At 43.9% G+C, this 23,282-nt stretch overlaps 1 protein-coding gene across 3 annotated transcripts in view; it reads left to right on the top strand.

Annotated features, from left to right (window-relative positions):
• slit2 (slit homolog 2 (Drosophila)) overlaps positions 1–23,282 on the top strand; it is an 86,457-nt gene that overhangs the window by 4,986 nt on the left and 58,189 nt on the right. For all 3 annotated transcript variants that reach the window (XM_041965199.1, XM_041965191.1, XM_041965208.1), the window contains exon 4: positions 5,275–5,346. In XM_041965199.1, the coding sequence (XP_041821133.1) occupies positions 5,275–5,346 (72 nt within the window). The remainder of the gene's footprint in view (positions 1–5,274; positions 5,347–23,282) is intronic.

Below are 23,282 nucleotides of genomic sequence, written 5' to 3'. Positions count from 1 at the left end.
TTTAACTGCATATGGTCCGGCTTTGACTGCAAACTACCCTCTATACAAAGAGATGGTATATGCTGGTAAATGCACTTTCTAACACATGCGTGTGGGCGAAATGGTTTCAGCGGACACTTGCACATGCAATATAGACTAGTCCACAGCAACAGCAGAGTCTGTTTCGCTGTCTTGTCTCTGATCGCAACAAACACCTTTGACAGCGGCTTACTTTCTGACACAACACGCCTGTTTTCTGTTGTCCTCGCGAGGGTTTTCTCAACTGTAATTCAGCGTCTCTGGCGTGGCATGTTCACAAACACAAAGATGGAGTCAGTCATCAATGCCCCCCCGCGGCCGCCGGACAAAGGCGCGTCTCCGGAGTCTGGAGTCTGGTGGCTCATTTCAAAGGCCTCCGTCCTCTGGGGGGCTGGAGGGGGCCTGCTGGGCACCACTGCCCAGAGGAGAGGGCCCTAAGCTGGGCTGACGGATCCACAGTGACTGCCCCCCGCAGGGGTGGAAAACGGTTCCCCTTCTCATCCCCCCTTTTTTTTTTTGCGACAGGCCCTGCAGGGATGGGCAGGGTGGGGTCAGGTGTGGGGCAGTTGCTGGGGGGTATGGAGGAGGGGTAGGTGGTCGAAGGAGGTGTGGAGGAGATAGGCATGTCACAACACACACGTGCACGTACGCAAACACACGCATGGGTATGGTTACACTCATGCATGCGCATTAACTTCCGCAAGGCTGCTCCGTCAGTACTGGTTTTATCTCCATATTGCCCCCACCTCTTACACCCACTCACACCTTCTTTCATTCATTCTTTAACCTCTCCTCATGTTTTTCATCCATACCCACCCATCTCGTTCTCTCTCTCCCGCTATTGTTCTGTGCATACAGGAATGTTATACATCCTTCACGCTCTCTCTCTGTGCATGAAGAATAGGAGAGAGAGGAGTTCCTGATCCTCTCATTTGACTGCTTTACAGCCCCTGTCCAATTCAAAGTCTGTGAGACTGAAGGCGATAACAGCTGCAGATATGCAGAGAGGAACAAAGCAGTAATTACAGGCATTGAGACAATGATTTCAGAGAGCAGCAATGAGATAAAGCCTCAGATAATTAGCCCGTAATTGAGTGATCACATTGTCAAAGATAATTTTAACAGCGATGAATAATTGTAAAACTGATTACAGGTAGTGATATGTATGTATCAACAATCATTACAAACTAGGTAATTAAACCTCAAACTCAGCGGTGGATAGGCAGAGGATAATTGTGGCAGTGATCCCACATAGCAGAATATGGATGTCAAAGAAAAGCACAGGATTAGTGCTGAATGATTAGCTCTAAAGCCGCTGAGCGATAACGTTCTCCATGATCATTTCAGGGCAAAGTTTCAAATGTTTTCACTTTTTTTTCTTCCATTTTTATTGAGCAGCAGAGCTTGAAATGATCTGCTCTGTGAAGACACACAAAAAAAAGCCATTTTCACTACAGCGGTTGTGTCTGAAAAGTAATTTGCGATAGATTTTCCTGGGTCCCTGCCTGTCTGTGCTGCGCTCTGCGGCAGCCAACATTTGTTATGTTTGTTGGTAAACACCAGTTGGAAGCGAGAATGCTCAGAGTTGAGGGCGAAGCTCCTCGAAACGGCTGGATGTGAATGATTTTCCCAGTGAGAGTGAAGGAATTCGCAGGTCGGGGGGAAGAGGCTGGATTTCTGCTTTGCTGTGTTCTCAGGGCAGATATGGTAGCCGTCATTAGTGTTTAAATAACAGATTAAGGTGTGTAAACCTTTGGTGGATGACGGTTCACTTCAGATTCACTAACTGTGACTCTAACACGAGGACATGTTGGAGTGGATACACTCGCGTAAACACACACACACACTCACTCACTGGTCAGTTTGAAGTGGTGTCGGAGTGAAGGCAGTTTCTCTGGGTCATGGGAATGTCCGCAAGGTTTCAGTTATACCGATGGTAACAACAGAGAGGGAGTGTGTGTGTGTGTGTGTGTGTGTGTGTGTGTGTGTGTGTGTGTGTGTGTGTGTGTGTGTGTGGCCGTGTATTTCTCACACTGTGGGAACATAAATCAGTTCACTCTGTTACACTGTGGTGACTCGTCCTCCTTGTGGGAACAAAACTCCAGTCTCCACAATGTAAATCATTCAATTCTAGGATGCAGACTTGGGTTAAGGTTAGGTTTTAGGCTCCAGGAAATTAATGCAAGTCCATGTAATGTCCCCAGAAATGATGGAAACACGGCTGTGTGTGTGTGTGAGTGTGTGTTTGTTAGTGTGAAAAGTGTATTATGGCAGCAGTGGCATCGCTGGAGTAATAATTGGTTTCTGAGGTGGTTTGTTATTTCCTTTCCAGCCAGAGTGTGCAAGCCTGTAGTACTACACATCTACAAGCCTCTGAGGTGTTAGGACTGTGTGTGCATGTGTGTGTGTGTGTGTGTGTGTGTGTGTGTGTGTACGCATGCATGTATGTATAAAGATTTGGCACACTGTGTGTGTTTGTGGGACTCTGTGTGTGTGTGTGTGTGGTTTGTGGCCCTCTAGCATCTGTTTATGACTGCAGGGATTATCACCATGCGGCAGTGTGACATTAGCTTGTTGGAGTGACTCTCGCACCTCAGACTACTCACTACTGAGCCCTCATTCACTTCCAGCCAGACTTTGACTAATGAAACACGACTGTGGAAGCACTCCGAGGGTGTTTATGTGCATGCGCTCTCACACATGTTTGTATTTCTATTCTTGTGAGGACACGCATTGACATAATGCCTTCCCTAGCCCCTTACCCTAACCTTAACCATCTCAACTAAATGCTAAACCCAAACCCAACCCTGATCCTCACCCTGACGTAAACCTAATTCTAACCTAACCCTTAAATCTGAGTCTGAGCCCTCAGACAGCCCTTTGAAAGTGAGGCCTGAGCCCTGTCTGAAAGTGAGGACTGGCCAAAATCCTCACTGCCAAGGTCTAAAATTCAAATTTGCTGACAAAGATAGCTGTACAAGTACACACACACGCACACAGACACACACACACACACACACACACACATATAAAGATCCATTCCTTCCGGTCCAATAAAAAAACCTGTTACAGATGACTAAATTATTTGAGTCAGAAGCGGTCAGTGCTTTAAAATGGACACCAGAGGTGTTCACTATATGTATGAGCAAATCTACGACTCAGCTGAATCTTCAAGCTTTTCTTCATTTTCTGACATTTTAAGCATGAAACGATTAATCGAAAAAATAATCAATATATTAGCCGAAGTCGGAGTGACTTCATCAGACTTGCAGCTTCTTGAGCTGTAGCATTTGCAGAGGTAGTTGCAACATGACTGCTGTTTCGCCGTCCCGCAGAGAGAATAAAAAAACATATTTGCATCCAGTTACCTGCATGTCCTTTGTGACGAATTGGCAAAATGCAAGCATGAAAACAATGCAGTGTACATGGCAAGGCCCATTAATGAAATGCATGAATAATCCAGTTTTCTCATGTTACATTTATGACCTAAACAAGATCAACAAACACACAAGAGCAAGATATGATGGTTCAGGGGTAAACATGATAGAATCATGGTGTAGAATCAGGTTGAAACAATCAGACCGTTATTCAAGCTATGAGCAAAATTTTTAAGTATTTAAACACGTGACACCTTAGAGGAACTAGACTGGTTTTGATCCTCCTCCGTCTTTACTTCATTCTCTCAGTCTCCTAGTCTGACAGCATTGCGTCTATTTTAAGAGGATGAGCTCATACCCCCTCTCTGTCCTCCTTCCTCCTCCCCACCTCCAGCACCAGCCAGTGCACTCACCCAGGGGAGGTCTAGCCCACTAACGGGTGCTCATGGCTGGGCAGGACCTGCAGGAGGAGTGGGCCTCTCCGCGGGACCACGTGGGGCTCTTAGCCGCCAGAGCCCGGCGTTAACGGAAGAGGAGTGAATAATTTAGAAACATCATTTCTGCGGGATGTTAAATATTTAAGCGGCTTCTGATGTAACCGTGGGGTGTGAATGTGAGTGCATGTGCGCGTTCATATATTTGCCAGCTTGTGGGTGGAAGATGGACACAGAGGGGGTGACGTTATTTAAGGAGAGTCCACAGCGGCTTATAGTGGAACTAAAAGAGGTGAAAGACGAGGGTTAAGAGGAAGAAGTCATTGAGAGACTTAAAGACAGAGTTTTGAATGGAGTTGGTGACATTTTTGGAGGGTTTGTTTGAGTAAAGTATTCTGGGATTAATGTGCTTGTGTGTGTAAATCATGCAAACTGTGGATAATTGTCAGGGCTTTTGCACTTTTCCTATTAGTTTGAAGTCACCCTTTCTCCATTCTGCCTCCACCGCTCATTTTCTTCTTCCCTCTCTTCATTCTCCTCCAGTAGCAGCCAGCACAGCATCCATCGCTGGGCCTGTCAGTGTGTGTGTGTGTGTGTGTGTGTGTGTGTGTGTGTCAGGGTTAAACTGTTTCAGCAGCCTGTCTCTCATTGTGTCACTCAGTTGCCTCCCTCTCGTCTGACTCACATCAAGACAACCACACACACACACACACACACACATACACACCGACACACAGCGGCACACAAACCTCTTCACTCCACTCAACCAGGGTTAAATGATCGCACCCAGATTATTAAACTCACCCGAGTTCTCTCAACTCCTCTTTTTGTGTGTGTGTGTGAGAGAGAGAGAGAGAGAGAGAGTGTGTGTGTGTGTTTGTGTGTGTGATGACGGGTTGTTGTGAGTTCTTCCCCTGTGAGGGCCTTGTTTACTCAGTGGGGTCCTTTTCACACATTCGGTAGTCCGGCCAGACTGCCTGTTTGTTTTTCCCACATCATCTCCTCTCCCCTGCCTTTGTGGTAAAAAAAAAAAAAAAAGCCCCCCCCCTCTGAACCCCTTCTCTCGTCTTCCTCCCCCTGCCTTCTTCTCCTTCTCGAGTTCACTGTTTGTCTGGCAGCCATGTTGCACCCCTTAAATCAGGGGTAACCCGGAGTCTGTTTTTTTTTTTTTATGTATCCATCCATAAACATGTGTATGGATGTTTTTTTGGGGGGTGGGGGGTTATATCAAAGTATCGCCATCAGTCTCCTTTTTCTTTCATACTTCCTCTAACTGTACTGAATTGCATTACAATCAAAATAACATAACATAATTTGATATGATGATCAGGAAACACAAATCTCACTTTAAAAAGCTAATTATACACACATGTAACCGCTTCACCCACACTGTCTGGAAGGAGCTAGGTGAAGCTTATTCCCTAATTTATGCTGTGTTTTTCCAGGCGCCTGAATCGGAATAATCTGGCCGTCTTCCCCGAGCTGCTTTTCCTGGGAACAACAAAGCTCTACAGACTGTAAGTCCCGTTTTTACTTCTCTTTTTCTATCCGTCACTCAGTTTCTCTGCATTGTGGGCTGAAATATTGTTCATTTTCTCACGTGTTTTGCAAAGAAGGCCTGAGATCAATCAGACAAATTGTTGCAATGCTGTGTGTGTGTGTGTGTGTCACCCCGAGGTTGTACAGTTCATCGACTACGACTTAAAATGATGTGAAATATGTTGCAGACATTGTAACGAAGAGAAAAAAATGATGCAGCCGTGGTGTTTCACTTGGATGAAGGAGTTAGAGCAGCTTTTACGTGGGCCTCTCCATAGAAGCCAGTTCAGTAGCTAATGGAGATTAGCACTGGAACAGCTGCTGCCCACTGGGAGAAGTGCGTGTGCGTGCTTGTGTTTGTGTGTGTGTGTGTGTGTGTGTGTGTGTGTGTGTGTGAGGATGAAGAGGAGAAATTGAGCAAGACAGACCGAGGGAGGTATAAGCAGCGAAACACAGAAACAGGTTTCTCTTCTAAAGTTACATTTTGTGTTTCACAGCTAGTTTCAGTTACAGGACATAAATGTTCCTGTTTGCATTCAAACCAGTGAGCCGCTGCTTGCTGTCGCCCGGCACCTTCCTCCCTTCACTCACAGCCCGATCCTCTGTCCTGCAGAGCGAGCTGTGGATTTCCAGCACCGTAGGGCTGGGCTGCAACGCTGCTGAAACTGTGGGAACTAACTTCCCGTCACGGTCATTCGTGGTTTCGGGGAATAATTATGGTTGCTTATATTTATATGTGCGGCTGAATATATTTATCTAAAACAATATTGAAATGCTCAGATGATTCAGAGAGTGTGTGAAAGTTGTTTATGTTCTGCGGTCGCTACGGTGGTTGGCTGGGCTTGACCTGTCTTGTCTAAGGGTGTGTGTCTGCATGTGCATCTGTCTTTCTGCAACTGTGTGTGTGTTTGTGTGTGTGTGAGTTTCTCAAGGCCAAGAGTTGGCATATTGCACAGCGTGTGGGCCGAGGTAAAAATACAACTCGGATATACTGCTCTCTGCTCTGCTGTCGCAGACAAGCGGCCTCTCGCTCTCTCTCGCTCTCTCTCTCTTTCTGTGTGTGTGTGTGTGTGTGTGCATGAGCTCTCCAGGTGTATCTGTTTAGCAGAGGGTCCCTTGTCGGCTGCACGTCCTCACTGAACAAGCACACTTCATTCACCATAACAGCATCATGTTTTAATTGTTTTTTTTTTCTTTCCCAGTGAAATATCGTATGAAATAAAACCCACAAAGAAAGAAAGAAAACTCTGAGAGTCAACAGAAACTTGCTAAGTGATGCTGGCACTGCCACAAAGCTTCAAGCAGATTTGTCAGACGTATGGAAGTCATTCAAGACGAACGACAACCACGGAGGCTAAGCCAGCAGTATTTAAGGGCTGTTTGGTCAATATTAAATCTTATGTCTACTTCTGCACCCCCTACAGTGCACTTTTATTTTTAGAAAACACAACAAGAAACCCTTGAGAACCTCTGAAGTGAAATCTTGTTAAGTTTTATATAGAGGTCAGAAGGCATGTGCGAACTGGGCCGACGTTCTTGCGACAGCACTGCTATAAATGAACACTTGCTCAACCTGCTATTATGAAAATTATGTTTTCACTTTTTTGGGGCTTGGAAAATCTGTGTATGTATGTATGTGCGTGCGTGTATGAGAGTATTTACTGGATGTGTTTAACCTTTGCTCGGCACCGTGGTTGAGACAGCAAAGTGAAACCAGGCTGAGGTCAGAAAACGTTAGAAGACACGGATTTCTGCCTGAGGTGTTTTTACCTGCGGCATTTGTTTTCAGACCAGTAAGTGTGACATGCTGGTTCCAGACTTTGACACTGCGGAGCTGGGATCGCATCCTGCATTTCATGTGTCAAGACAACCAAAGGACTTTTATATTAGGAAATAGTTACAGGGTTTAAAAAGGTCGCACTCTGGTCAGTGCTGATTTCCTTCAAAATTAACCCAAATCACTATCTTTTAGTTTAGTTTAGCTCAGTTCAGTTCATTTGATATTATGAAAATGTGAGCATGACGTGACACATAACCACAGAAATGTGAAGGATAACACAGCAGAGGCCAGATCTGTTCCCAGAATGGCTCCTCATTTACTACAGTGCACTATATTACCCTCCACTGTTTCATTTGACTCGTGTCAGTGGCACGTGCACTACTTCCTTCCTACCTCTCACAATGCAACATGATGCATTTCATAGATGTGAAAATTAATGTTGTGCGACTGTACACCTGGTCGTGATGACGCAACGCGTCGATGACTCATAACTGTCTGAAACCTCAGTTTATTGCTCACTATAGAGTAAATTATTCAGCAGTGAATGACTGAACAAGGGAGGGATTTCAGACACAGCTCAAGACACAGGTGATCAGGTGACATCATACATCACCATAATAAACCAACACGATAAATATCTACACTCAGTTGCCAGTTTATTAGGTGCACCGAGCTAAAACTAATGCAGTCTGATAGGACAGTCCTGCCTTTATGAAGGTTATAATGCTCAGATTTGTTGAAACTGTCATAGGGAGGAGTTGATCCAACTATACATACACACACACACACACACAGTCAGCTTTGAATGAGTATCTTGTTTCCTCTGCTGTACTTTCCATTGTGAAATTTGGCTCCGTTTATGTGTTTTGTTCCTGTATTGTCACTTCACTGCGTTAGAACTTGTTTTCTATAGGCTTTCCTTTCTTTTGCTCTATTCTTCTTTTTTTTTTTGCCTGGCGTCTACATGGTTTTCATGCCTTTTGTGAGCAGTTAGCTGCCTTTGCATTTTGCAAAAGGTGAACAAATACCGTACGTCTGTGCAGCATTTCCTCTCCCCTCTTCTCGCTTTTCCCTGCCAGCCCTTTCTCTCTTCCCTCTTCGCTGGACAGAAATCAGATGAAAGCGGGAGAGATGAAAGAGGGGTTGATGAAGGGATGGGGTGATGGGAGGATAAGAGAATGGGTCACTGCTTCCACAGCTGAAAAGTCTGGTTATGCTTCACTATGAGGTTAGATTTATGGCACAGTGCTTGTTTGTGTGTGTTGTTTTGCTGCTTGGTCACCTCAGCAGCGGTTTTCCAGGTGACTTTATCACTTTTGGTGTGTTTTGAGGCGCATTTTTCTTCAAACTTTGCCTCTGCTGTGTTAATTTACATGAGTGCAGACAAAGTGAGCTAGCCTCAGTTCATCATCATCATTCCACAGAGAGGGAGAGTCAACATGGGCAAGTTGAGGAAGAGTTGAATGAGTGAACTTCAGGGCTCTCTCTCTCTCACACACACACACACATTAAATCTGAGTTAAAGTGGAATGGGGTTTGAATTAATGAGTTGATGAGGCTTCATTTTTAGTGTGTGTGTGTGTGTGTTTATGTGTGTGTAATAGTCCCTAATCCTTTGCTAAACGGTGCCCTGATGAGGCTTTACCAGGCAGCATTGTTGCTTAGCAGCCTCGAAGGTTGTGGCTTTGTCTTCTGTGAGAGCTTAACCCTGCTGCACACACACACACACACACACACACATGCGTACCACCTCGGCCGAGACGACAGGCTCAGCACAATGCGTCATAAGAGCGCAGAAGATGTGGGCTTTCCCAGCGTGTCGACAGCTAACCAACACACGGGGAGGAGGATGAGAAGGAGAAAGAAAAAGGAAGAGAGGGGTCAAAGGTAGAGAAAATGAAATTTTCTCTGAGTAAATAATGCTTTTTAATTAAGACAGAGAGCGCTGGGCGTTTTTAGTTGCCACAGTGACGATGACCTCTGGGTCCCACAGAGGTCAAAGGTGAAGAATGTTCCAGTCAGGAGATCTAAGCAGGAGGTGATTAATAGAGGCGGGGAGGGGGAAATCTCCTCCCTCTCATTGACAGGAATCATGACAGATTCAACTTGTAACAGCTGTTATTTGCAAGGAGAATTTTTTGATCCTAAGATAAATTCTTGTTGTGTTTCGGACATCTTGGCCTCCAGCAGGGTCGTCACACAACACTTTACAAAGAGCATTTAAATGAGACAAACAGAATACATGAAATATTTGCAATCACATGTACACACTGGTTAACTGAGCAGCAACTGGAGGACGTATTTGTAACATTTTCTACAGTCATTTTATTTCTTGGTATAATTGAGAGGCACATTTTGGGAAAAGACCTCCCCTGTATGCTCTAACAGGTATGGTGTCACCTGGAAACTCTGCTAATATGCTTTGATTTCAGCAAATGTTGAACCGTCAACGCATCCTGCCTTGCACTTCAAGCTGGTTGGCTTTTGCAATATTTAACCAAGAATACGATCTATGAGCAGGTGTTGTAGGAAAACAGATATAAATAAACATAAAAATACTTCCCTGATTTAAAAATGTACGTTTTTTTCAACTTTATGTTCCTTGTTGTTTGTCCAAATTGGCTGCATGTAAACATAATTTTGAGGACACGGTTGCTCAGCGTAGCGTCACGCTTTAGTGTCACGCTGCCATGAATGAGTGTATTTTACTCCAAGTGGTCATGCGGTGTTAAACCAGTCAAATTCCTGAACAGCCTGAGTGGTGAGAGGAGGATAATGCCCGATGCAGGTTGGGTGTTAGGGAACTGAAGAAAAGACATGTTTTCCGAAAATGTGCTTTTCAGTTGTGAAAATCACAATTTTTTAAAAAAATTATTAAATACTTTCTCCACTGGCTAATCTGTGCAACAGGATGTCTTTTATTTTTACTTTGCATTATTTAGATAGCCTTTGTAAAGTGCTGAATGATGAAACCAATGAAGGCAAAAAACATACCAGCCTCATGATAAAGGCGTCTCGATACTACGATTACAGCAAAATCTTGCAGGAGTTTTGATCTTCTACATCTGGTTGCAGTCTGACGCACCTTGCAAACACAAGCTGTGCCAGAACCCACATTGTAGATATTTGCTAATGATGTTTTTCGGGGCCGTTTTGTCCTTTCCGTGATATTCAAGGGGGAGGGAAACAGGAAAAACAAAAACTTCTGCTTCTGGTTATTCTGGTGTATGTTGAAGGGGATTATTTGGGGTTTTGGGATGCAGCGTTTAAAAAGATCAGTATCTGCCGGCAGAAAGGTTAGTTGCAATATTTAGGCTGAGAAGATATTCGGCTGCTGACTTTGTGTACATAGGATATGCAAATATCTGCCATTACGTCTGTCAAAGGAAATGAAGTTAAGTCTTTGCAGCCCGAGGCGTCTGTAGATGGGCCTCTCTCTCTCTCCCCCGTCCCCGCTCCCTGTCTGTTCCTCTCTCTCCCTTTCTTTCTCTGTATCTAACAAACACAGACACTGGCACAAACACACCGCTTTACCATTCAGCAATATTTCCTGCCCCCTCCTGTTTCTCTGAATGCTTTTTAACAGATATAAAAACCCTCGCACACACACGCACATCAATGCACACATAGACACAAGAAAATAGCTCTTTTCAGCATATACAAAGAGATACTGTCCAAGAAATGTTTTCATTACGAGTCTTGGATCACGCAGATTGTGTCCAGCCAAACAGGAAAAAGCAAAAAGCGTTTTCATTTTTCTTTTATTGTAGTCGAGTTTGTGTGTTTTCAGATATTTCCATGTCGTCTGTGTACACATTATGAATCGCTCTGAGTGCAAACCAACAGCTACAGCAGTGTGTCGAGGTGTTGAGTGTCAGTGACTCACTCGCTTGCCATCGTATGAATCACATGACCGCCTATCTGAATCGCTCAAGGCCACTCATTCCTAAGAAGTGATTTGGCCATTCAGATCCCAACACAATGCTGTAATTCATTCTCGAGTGATTCGGAGAGGGCTTGCCAAAAGCCGAACTGGCATTATTCAGAGGGCACCGGTACAAAAGATTATGCTATACAGACAGAATGTAAAGATATGAAACGCCCTGCTTGACTTTTACCACGGCTAGAGCTAACTTGTTTCTGAACGGAGCCGGGGAAGTGTGTGTGTTTGTGTGTGTTCAAGGATTTTGCTGTGCGCCCTGTGCAGCCTTTTTTTTTTTTTTAACTTGACTGATCTATTTTAACTGCAAACAGTCTGAGATACCTTCTGTTATAAATCAAATCAACTTTACTTGACTTGACATTATATACACTTAGTTGTCAGTTTATGAGGTACACACAGCTAAACCATAGACATTATAAAACATGGACACCAACATGGGCAAAGAGGTGGAGCGTGGGTGGAGCTGAGGTGGGCCAAATGAATCCTGGCTAGCCGTCACTCAAAGCGGCCATGCACATAATTATGCATAACTTAAACCTAAATGTAATTTAAACGGCTGCTATAGAGTCCAAAGCCATAAGAGTCTAAAGCCATAATTTGTATCAGGCTGTAAACCTGTTTATTTCTGTTGTGAAGTTGGGCATGTTAATATGGGGGTCTATGGGGATTGACTCGCGTTTGAAGCCAACCTCCAGTGGTCATTTGAGGAACTGCAGTTTTTGGCTGTTTTCTGCTCTGGCTTCATTTTTCAGCCCTCAAGTTTGCAGCTTGGCTAAAACTGATGCGATAAATCCTCCTGTCATTAAGGTTCAAATGTTTGTTTTATGTTTAAACTGTTACACAGAGGTGTTGATTCATCTGTGGGACTATTTTGAAGGCTGTAGTTTCAGGCGCATTTGAACTGTATCGCGTAGAGGTCTTTATAACATTTTGTCCTCCCAGTTTTAATCAGAGGACAGACTCCAGCTTATACACAGAGTCTGAAGCCCAGCCTCCATTCTCCTCGCTGAACAAAGACTTCAGACATATCACAGCTGTGCTTTGACAGAAACATTGTCAACATGACATAAAAAAAAGAAAACATTAAATCATGAACTTTTATTTATTCAAGGGGAAAACATAAATATACTCCCACATAAATCTTTCCTGTCCTTCTTTTGTTCTTTGCTCCAAGTTGAGGATGTTCCCCTCCATTTGTTTGTACAGTACTAACTCACTTTGTCGTACATTGACAACAATCTTTGAAAAGTGAGTTTCTTTTTGTAAAGGAAACAAACTTAATATTTACCATGCATGACTTTAAAGGTGGTTCCATCCTACATAAATCATGGGCACATATGAATAAATATTACTAAAAATGAATAAACACTTTTCACACTGTCACTTGTTGTCTTTACAAATGCACGTTTCATATGTTGCTCAGTTTGGTTTTCTGAACGCAGCTCAATTAATCACCTGTCGCCCAGGGTGTGTGAGCGTCAGAGGTCAGAGCTCACAGGTGAAAGGTCAGGGGGCAGCCAATGAGATGTCCAGGATAATGGACATGCCAGCAGTGACGCGCTGCTCTGCCCATCAGATTACAGAAAGAGCGAGAGCTACGCCTGGAAAAATGAGACAGAGCGAGAGAAAGAGGAGGGGCGGATACAGGCAGAATGAATGAAGGGTATTTAAAGGAAAGATTAGAGATGTGTTTGCTCTCTTAAATGGTTTGGAAAAAAGGAGGAATTTACTGAGGTGAAGACAGAAGTGTTTTCTTCGTCGTGAGCTAGCTGTGAAAGGAAAGAGGGAAAAAAAAGCAAAGCGGTGGTAGAAAGAGAGGGACGGACAAAATAAAGAAAAGAGGAGAGTTAGAGGGGAGAGTCATGTGGAAAGGAGAGGAGAGAGGTATGTCAGTACTTACTGTAGATGGCAGGTAGCCTGGAGCCTGGAGCCAGCATGTCTGTCAGAAAGAAGTGCCCAGGTGTGTGTGTGTGTGTGTGTGTGCGTGTGTACGCACCGTAACCTGAGTGTGGATTATTGAGGGGGGGTTACATACCTATCCAACGCCAGGAAGAGCTTACCTGGAAGCAGGTAGTTACGATAGCGGCGTGTGTGTGAATCTACGTGTGTGCGTGTGAGGTCCTCTGCATCATCAAAGCGTTTCCTCGCCTTGCTTGTGTGTGATTAACGGTCACCGTGTGCGGTAATACCTCCCAACAAAGCAGCTAAACCGTCCTGCATCCTCTCCACTTCCCTCGCCTCTTTTTAAGTCTACTTCCTGTCCTCGTCTCATTCACGCTAAGCCTCGGTGCTTAACTTAATAATATGACGTTCACGCGGGCGTTACGCAGATGAGAACCAGCAGGATGTTGATTTCTCCCTCCTATCGCCTCTCACTCTTCGTCGCGCTCCGTCTCCCTCTGCGGTGGTTTGTCTCTCCGGGGTATCTGCAGGTATGGATCCAGGCCCTGTATTGATGGATGAGTCGGCCTGGCCAATGAATTATGGGAGGGATTATGGAGCAATCAGGTCAATTCATCATGCAACGCTCCTCCACTCACCCCAGTCACAGCTACTCAGCAATATTGACCCCTGCTTGCAGTGTGCATCCATGTAGAGGAGTGTTGTTGTTGTAGTTGTGATTGTGTGTGCATGTTTGTTATAAAGTGGTCAAGTTATGACGAATGAACCCCTTCACAAGCAGAGGTGGGCCAGCTCACAGTGTGCAGCCAAAGATTGTTTATATCATCATACAAACTTTATTTATATATGACATTAATTTGAGTAAATAAGAAACAATCAGTAAAAGAGAGACCCTTCGATATGGGCAAAGGGTGGAGCTGGGGAGCCAGCCCTGAGGGACCAGGTGTTATCGTCTAACGCAACCACTTGCTAGCTACTTTAGGTTAGCAAGGCACATCCGTAATTCACTTCACGTTAACTATGATATAAATTGGGATACTAATTTTGGCTCACCTAAAATAGGTTTAAAACAAATACAAGGCTACTGACCGGAAAAAAAATGAACAGCTGACTCTTCTTCTCTTCTCTTTCCTGTCATTTAGTACAACTGAAAGCTGAACAAGACATTTTGAGGCCAAAATGTCCGAAGTAACTTTCATGAACTGAAAACACACCAACACCCAAACAACAGCCAAATATAAGTTCACGGCTATTTAAATGTAACCAAGGTAATAAATCAAGTGACAAATAGGGTCATTTTCTCATAGACTTCTATCTGACTGGACCTCTTTTTGCAACCAGTCGAGTGCCCCCTGTTGACCATTAGAAAGAGTGCAGGTTTATTGGATGCATTGGCTTCACGCTTCACACATGGTTATAGGAGGTGCTCAGAACAAATCTTCCTATTTTAGCAGAAAATCTTGTAGAAGCTTTCCAAATTTAGCAAAGATGTCTGCTGAATTAGCACAAGACATCTACTGTATGTCTACTTCTGTCTGTTTGAAAATGTTGCTCACTGTAAACATCATAAAGCTTCAGCAAAGAGCCGAGACATGATTACACTGAATATGCTGAAGAAGAAAACTGCATATCAAGGAGTTATTGATGCTGAATCCACAGAGAAAACTCACTCCTGCTACCCACCGCATGCTCTCCCAGAAACTAGAACAAAAACTAGAAACTTTGTGCGCTCACAGAGTCCCGCCAGCCGAATGGAAAACAGAGAGGTTTCAGTTTATGTCAATCAGTCAGCAGACCTAACATGGCTGTCTTTCTCTGCCCTGGGTGCCTCCCTCCCTCCCCTCTAATCCTCCATCTTGGCTCCGTGTCAAGCCGCCTTGTCCAGTTGCACAATATCCCTCCTCCGGGGCAAGCAACTGCATCCCCTCTCTGGCTCCATTAGTGCCACTCCACTGGCATAGCCGGCATTCTCCAGTGGGACCGTCATCGCTGGCCACTCCATTGGCACCCCTGTCACTCTCCAACCGCCACAAAAGAAAACCTCTCGGCCCCCCCCCTCTCTGCCTCTCCTGCTCGCTTGGTCTTTTTTTGCGCCCCCATTTTCTTCCCCTCCTTGTCTCTCTCTCTCCCCGCTCCTCTATTATCTTCCCTTTCTCTTTCCAGCACCTTTCTCTTCAGTCTTTTCCCTCTCATACTCGTTCTTGCCTGTACAGCCCCCCCTTCTCCCTTTACTCCCCCCTACTCATCTCTGTCCTAACACACTGATTTGGAGAGGCTTATGCAAGACCCTCATCCAGGGTAATGATGCAGTAGAAACCATGAGAGGAAACTGGGAGCTGACCAGTGATTCCTCCCAGAGATGTTCCTCACAAGTTTAGAGCCCCTCGCATTATTTCACCAAAAGCTGAGTGTGTTTGAACTGACCACGGCGACCCAGGCTCATTAAAACGCACTATGTTTACATAATGTGAGGACTCGGGCCAGGAACAGACCCACAACACATCAGCCGCTGTCGCTTTAAGCGAATTCCCTGCTTTAAAAATCATTTCGAAACCAACTTGTTGCACATCATAGATAGAAATTCAAAGTTAAAACACATTAATATGTAAAATAAATGTTATTGTCAGAGTAAAGGAGATGAAACATGATGAAATTGTGAAGAAAGTAGAAGAGAGAAAGTGTGACACTGTAGGTCTGTAGCTGCAGGCTGATGATGGATCAGCAGGTTTGTAATCACAGGTTGGTACCCGACCTGCGTGTGTGTGTCTGTGTGTGTGTGTGTGTGTGTGTGTGTGTGTGTGTGTATGCACATACCCCAGCGTGTATGTGTGCGCTCCCTTGCGAGTGTCTAATGACAGGTTCCAACCCTGATGTGTCATTATCCAATTACAGTTTTCTCTCATCTCTACGGTAACACCATGCCCCCCCGTAATTGGACGGCTGCTCTCGAGAACTCTGACCTCTCAGCAAGTGTCAGGCAGGAGAGCGCACACATACACACACACACACACACACACATAAGAAGATGCCAAGAAGATTGGGTAATGCAGGATAAAACAGATGCTATCTGAAAGAGTGATCAGCTCAGCTATGCAAAGACAAGTTAGGACTCTGATCATATCATATCCTTCCTCCTCGCACTTCATCTGTCTGTCTGTCTGCTTATAACAATAACTGGGACTCATGTGCTTCCTCTCCTCGTCCCGTTCCCTTTTTTCTCTCCCTCAGTCTCGCTCTCTTCAAAGTGTGTTGCCTCTAAATGGGCCTAAATGGGCCGAGTTGAAGGCGAGCTTTTTGTGGTTTATGGTTCTCCTGAAGCTCTCTCTCCCTGTCTGTCTCTCTCTCCTCACTTTTTCACAAAAACAAAACACAGCATCACCCCCCAGCACTGGCCCTCTTAAATATTTCACACGCTTAGGAGGCTTCATGCCCTCTGCTGTCCTTGTGTGTGTGTGTGTCTGTGTGTGTGTGCGCGTGCGTGCGGGCATGCATATTCTGCCTCGTTGCAAAACTTTACGAGGTTCAGTCTGATGGTAATACAAAGACAGATCTTCATCGCTCAGAGAAATTCAATTAAGGACTATTGGCAGACGTGCAGAAGCGCAGAGGAGAGAGACTTGAAGTTAGGCAGGAACAAGAGGAGACGTGTGTGTGTGTGTGTGTTTGTGTGTGTGTGCAGGTTTCTTCCTGTTCCTGGGTCAGAGGTCAGATATTAGAAGTCAGGGTCGCCTGCGTCCTGACAGCTCATTGGCGGACACATTTACGAGTTCAGAAAGAGGAATTTGAGCAATTTGTTTTTCTCAACACTGGACCAGATCATGTTTTTCATTATTCAAGCTGTTTTTTCAACAGATGTGAGCTTTATTTTTTTTTTCCTGGACCACAAATGAAGTTTGTCCTACTTCTGTCTCGCTCTCTGCATCTCATCTTAGGTGCAGGAAACTTTCGGCAAAGCTCCTTCTACTGAAGCGTTTCTTCTCTTTTCACTATCGAACTGCGGATCGTTGTTGCATTTTTATGCATCTTCATTTGAAATTCTGACTGTCTTTCGCATTTCAGCCCAATAACAGCAGCAGCTAAATTGATAATGACGCCGCCTTCATGTTTACTGCTTTGGCCGGCCTTGAATTTCCCCCTCACAGTTATTTTTTTTTTCTCTTATCGTCCTCTACGTTCGTCTGTGGCCCTCTCCACCAGACTGTGAGCTCACCGTTTAGTTATTCTGTGAGTGTGTGCAGGTGTGTGTGTGTGTTTGTGTGAAGCAGCTGATTAGAGATGTTTCTGTCGTGAGTTAGGCAGAAAATAAAGCTTAGCTTATCATTTTGGGAGGAGCTGGACTGTTAACAGGACGTTCCAAACAGAAGGCAGCAGTGAAAGTTAGACAGCAGCCTAAACACCTGGACAGTTTACTTCTGAACACACACACACACCTAGCTATAATATAGTTTGAAAGACAGGGAGAGAGGGAATGAGCAACCCAAGGCTATGATGTCAGCCTGTTTTACAGCTCTCATAATTACAAGCAGTGCTCAGGGTGGGTGGGTTTCTGTCAGTGTGTGTGTGTTCATCAGTGCACAGAAGATTCCTGTCAGAGTTGCCTTAGTGACCCGCTAGGTAACAGTTGGTGTTTCCCAGACATCTTAGCGGCTGAGGATATCGTCTGTTCTTGTCCAATCCGTGTTATACAGCACCGCACAGTGCAAGAAAAGAGCGTGGAGTTCCCCTTGTGGCAGTATAAAACACGTATTTCCATTGTTTCCCATGTGTTTCTATTATTTTTGCTCGTCGAAGGGACATTGGAGACAAGCTGACTGTTCACTGCCCCTAACTCCCTTTGTTGAATCACAGAATGTTTTTCTGCAAAAATCTGTTAGATTTAACAAAGTAACTCAAACTTCTAAAGTGCATCTGATGGTTGGTTTGTTTTTGCACAAACAGCTGTACAAAAACTCCCTCTATAGAAGACAATATATGATAGAATTACTCTTTTTTTCCCTTTTATACAACTAAATAAGGTAAATTATTCTAATAAACATAATTATCATCCAAATAACAAATACAAATATAACATTCTATAAATATTAGAAGTGTGTTAGCTGTACACAAACTTCTCCTTTGAGAGATAAATTCCAAATACTAAGTTATCAAGAGTTAGTGATGACTTTCTGTAAAGTTTCATTTCTTTACACTGACTTTTTAGGGAAGAATTCAAAGCACTAGAGTCATAAAGACATGCAACTGCTCATATTAAACTAACCCGACTGCCATCGGCTTCAAACTGGTTTTAAATTAGATCAATACTATCCACAAGTGGCCCCAAATGAACCAGCAGCAGTACAGCTTCAAGCAAGCTGGAGGCTTGGTGATAATGTGTGTGTGCATGTGTGTGTGTGTGTGTGTGTGTGTGTGTGTGATGATCCTTCAGCACCTGGAAAAGGAAGGAAAGTGGGAGGAAAAGAGAGGAGGCAGGGCATGATGGGATGGAGGGGAAGGGAAGGGGGGAGGAGAGGAAAGGGTTATTACCCACAACACATTACCGCCTGGCAACCTGCATGTTCAGACAAAACCCACAAGTAATAATACCAATGTCGTGTGTTTGCGGGTGTGTGTGTGTGTGCGTGTGTGTGTGTGCAGCATACTGGTCCCGTGCAGGTTTGTGGGGGTTCGTAAGTTCAGTGTTGCAGACATGACAGGCCTCGTTTGAACTGAGCCCATGTATATGCATGTGCGTGTATGTTGCTGTCGCGGTGTGTCATCCTGCAGCTGGTATACGACAGAGGGAGGGAAACACTGTGAATCTGCATTTCTAAAATTATGGCGCTGCCTCCATCTCCCGCTTCATTTCCCTCAATCAGCCATTAGCACAGCAGCCGCTGGGTTGGCTTGGCTGACTTTTACAGCAGTTTGACTGGGCTGCTTTTCTCCTTCTGCTTCACTTCTGTGACTTCTCTTATCATCAAACTCTCGCGTTTAATTTTTTTTCTTTTTGAAGTCGTCTTGTGTTTTTTCACTGTGGCCAAAATTTTCAGAATATCTTGCAGCTCTGCAGTGGTGGAAAGTTGTTCTTTATATTTCAACTCCGCTATGTTTCAGATAGGAATATTGTACGATTATATTTAGGTAGCTACCAGATACTGGTCTTCTCTTCTATACCTCTTAAACCAAACCTAATTTTTGTTGTATTTGGTAACTTGTGTAATGACAAAAAATGATTTCCGATTCCTGATTCCTGATTCCTGAAATTGATTAATTTAAGTAAGGTATAAAATTATCCAATATTTCACAAAAAGTCCAAAAAGAATGAGGACAAATGTATTTAATGATTTCACCCCATGAATCATCTCACAACCCACCAGATATATCTCTGGACAGACTGGACCCCCAGGTTGGGACCCACTGGATGAAACCGCCCAGCTGTGTATATATTAGAGCTGAAAATGATTAGTAAATTGATCGATTAGTCGCTCAACTGAAAAATAATCAGCTATTATTAATGGTTCAAGAAAAAACTGTAAAAAAAAAAAAAAAAAGACACCCAAAAAAAGAAACACCAAAGTGAAAATGTCACTCTTTTTTTCAGTATATACTGGTGGATTAAGTCATGAAAACAATTGCTAGCTGCAACCCTGATAGATAGTATTTCAAACTAGCTCCGCCTCAACCAGCTACAAGTGTTAAATGCTGCTTACGCACCAAAGCTATCAGCACTACTAATGTTATATGTAATATATCCGTCACAGGGGACCTTTAATAATATGTCTGTACTTTTACTTTATTTGAATGCAGGACTTTTACTGTAAATGTGGTATTTTTCAAGAAAAGTCCTCAGATCCTTCTGATCTGAAGACCCATTTTTAAGTCCGTCACGTTAATGCCTTGCAAACTCTTCGTCTTTTCGTGCGTCCCTCCTCCTCTCCGCCTGCAGCTCCTCTTCATCTCTTCGAGTCGATGGGGCAGAAACAGACAGAGACAGGTGATATCTGATGAGCTGATGGTGATGACTGTTCTTAGTCAAGCAGAATGGATGGGTCTAATTGAACAGTGTGTTTGGTGCATGTGTGTGTGGATGTGCGTGGGTGTGTGTGTGTGTATGGGTGAGTTCTGCAAATGGCAGCCGTTTCCATGGTAGCAATTAAGCGCTGGGAGGTTTCAGGTCAAGGTTAATTAGCATGCAAAGATGAAAGAGAGTCAGAGGCGAGGGGCTGAACGTTTGATCGCTGTTTGTCCTCCATGACCACTTGTGTATCTGTGTGTGTGTGTGTGTGTCTGTGTGTGTGTGTGTGTTTCAAACAGTCCGCCATTGGTCAGAAATAATCAGAAATACCAGACCACAGTGTGATATTCATGATGCTCAGTGCAAATTATTCTCACAAAGAAAAGATATTCTGTTGATGTTTGACAGGAACATAAATTGCAAACATGTTGTCTCAGAAAAAAGTTTAGAGCCTTATATGAAGCAGAATCAAACCAGCAGTCAAAGATCGCTGCTGTTTCATTTAGATGTCTAATTTCATATTATAATTAGAATAGAAATATGCAGCTTTAAAGGAAAGGCCACTGAAGACAAAGCGTTTTATTGCTCAGTATGTGATGACTTAATGTAATGATTTGAAACCATGTTCTTGTTGTATATAATAAATGGCTGAAATGATTAGGTAACTGTACAATGCTAAACATTCCCCATTTCCAGCTTCTATATTTGATTTGCTGATATTCTTTATATTATGTGTGACAGCAAATCTAAGACTTAAATTGAGACAAGTAATGTGAAGAAAAATTGCATTTTATAGACCAACACCAAGAGTGCAGATCCTAAAGACTGAATCTGAGGACTTCGCGAGCTGCTGAACGTTGTGTAAATTAGCAGATGTAGCGTAATCTCAAGTAACCCGACATTAAATATGAAAAGAGACTTGCATGAGGTGATCGTATGTTTGCTCAACAACACCATAAACAGACACCATAAATAGCATCTACAAAAAAAGCTCTCAGTTAAATCATCACCTCTGACGGCCTCAACAAAAATCAAAGATTAGGAGCTTCACTAAATTTGTGTTTACTTCAGGGCCGAAGGGTGTTTCTGTTATTTTGTCCAGCCCTGTAATCACCTGAGTGTCGCAGGTACTTCTCCTCTTCTGACTCACTTTCTCTTTCCCTTTCCTTTCGCCTTCATCACTCTGCTCTCTCTCCCTCTGAACTTCAACAGCTCAATACTCACTGCTGAGGCTTTCAGCTCCGTTATTCACAGCTCAGTGATACAAATCCTGCTGTATGCGCGCTCTGCCTGTGTGTGTGTGTGTGTGTGTGTTTATGGTGATTGATATGCATTAATGATGTAAGGCGAACAGCCATTAAAAGCTGGGAAACTGTAAGCACTGCCTTGAGCTGTGACTATTAGTCTGAAAGTTTCCGGTGTTGGCAAAACACAAGGGACGGCAGTGGCAGATGTTAGGGAGTGTGTGTGTGTGTGTGCGTGTGTGAACTACCAGTAGCAGGTGGTAAGTTTATTTCACCCCACTGGCCCAAACTCACGGTCACAGGGGATTTTGGAGCAATCTAAAGCTCAGCTGTTCTTGCGCTGTAACTGCACTTGTGTGTGTGTTTGAGTGCTTATAAGCTCTGGGACAGATTGTCTTTCTACATGAGCACGAGGGTTTCAAAGTTAGGTGTCTCCCCCTCTGTAATGAAACAGACTGAAACACACACATACTGTAAATCTCTGTACCATCGTCCTAGTTCCCTCGGTATAAACTGACTGAACCGCAGCGATTGCTTCTAGGCAGGTACTTGAACACTTTTCCAGGTCTTTGCTTTAGTTAAGCTCAAGTGTTTCTTAACCTTTTCCCAATTCAGAACCCGAATGAGATCGTTCTGCAGTCTCACCTTTTGACCAAAGCTCATTAAAGCTAATTGCTAATCTGGTCATGTGGAAGCCCAGCAGCAACCGGCAAACAATCTGCGGTCTTGACACAGAGTTTAAGTAGCCGGGGCCTCAGGTTTCTTACTCCAGATGGGCAGGTTTGCTCAGCTCAACGTAAATAAGGGTCCGACAGCTCGGGAAGGACAAAAGACGGCCATTACTGAAGTGGCTGTCGGCAAAAGAAAGGATGAGGGGGGGGAGAAGGAGAGATTGTTTGTTATTAAATTCTCCCTTCCTGAGGTCAGTGACACAGAGGCTTTTAGTGGCTGCTGGAACCACTCTCCTGCAACACCCCGTCTAATTGGTTAACGACATCTGATGTCATAACATGCCCCCCTCTCACCGTGCCAACCCCATCCTTCATCCCTCACTTCATGTTGCTCTCTCCTCTCCCCACGTCTCAAACAGCTCGACCCCTTTGTTCTTGGAACTCACCCATTCCTCCCCCTTCATCTCGCCTTTACTGAGAGTGGGTATTGATTGAAGGAAAGAAAATGATAGTGAACAGATCTTTTCCTGCTTCCTCTTTGTGCTCCCTGCTTTGCTGCTTAATGGGTCGAAATGTGTTTGTGACCATGTGTGTGACCATTAATATTCCTCCTGCATGCAAGTGTTTTTTATGGCATAACAAAAGACACAAGACATCGATTTAAATACCTAACAACAGCACAGATGATGCAGAAACTAAAAATGCATAAACCAAATGCATAATGTGAGAGGCTACAAGTTCAATTCATGAGGTGCAAAATAAAATGTGGCCTTTTTGTTAATATTGCACAATATTGAAAGAAAAAGTGAGTTGTTGTCACAGATAAATACATGACAGCTCATGCATGCAAATGAGGCTGCAACTAACTAGGCCGATCATTTTGATTCATGATTCTGTCATTTTTGATGAATCTATGAATTGATTAAAATAATCAAAGTCACACTTTCCCAAAGCTTAAGGTGATGACTGCAACATGCTTCTTTTCTTTCCCAACAGATCAGCAAAAACCAAAAATATTACTATGTTGCTAATTATTATTTCCAATACCAAAAAAAGTTGGGGTGCAAAAATAAAAACGGAAATAAAAGCAGAAAACAATCATTTGCAAACGAACTGTGTTTACTGGCAGTTTTACAAAGAGTCCATGCAGTAACATCCTTTAAACAATCATGTGTTCACAAAGTGGTGAACCTCGCTCCATCCTCGCTTGTGAACGACTGAGCCTTTCCAGGATGCTCCTTTCATACCCAATCATGATACTATCACCTGTTACCAATCAACCTGTTCACCTGTGGAATGTTCCAAACAGGTGTTTTTGCAGCAGTCCACAGTCTTTTGTTGCTCCTGACCCAACTTGTTTGAAATGTGTTGCTGGCACCA

The sequence above is a fragment of the Chelmon rostratus genome, chromosome 3, assembly GCF_017976325.1.
Source record: "Chelmon rostratus isolate fCheRos1 chromosome 3, fCheRos1.pri, whole genome shotgun sequence".
Classification (NCBI taxonomy): domain Eukaryota; kingdom Metazoa; phylum Chordata; class Actinopteri; order Chaetodontiformes; family Chaetodontidae; genus Chelmon; species Chelmon rostratus.
The sequence above is the reverse complement of the archived record's forward strand: the minus strand, read 5'-3'. Positions and strand labels throughout refer to the sequence as shown.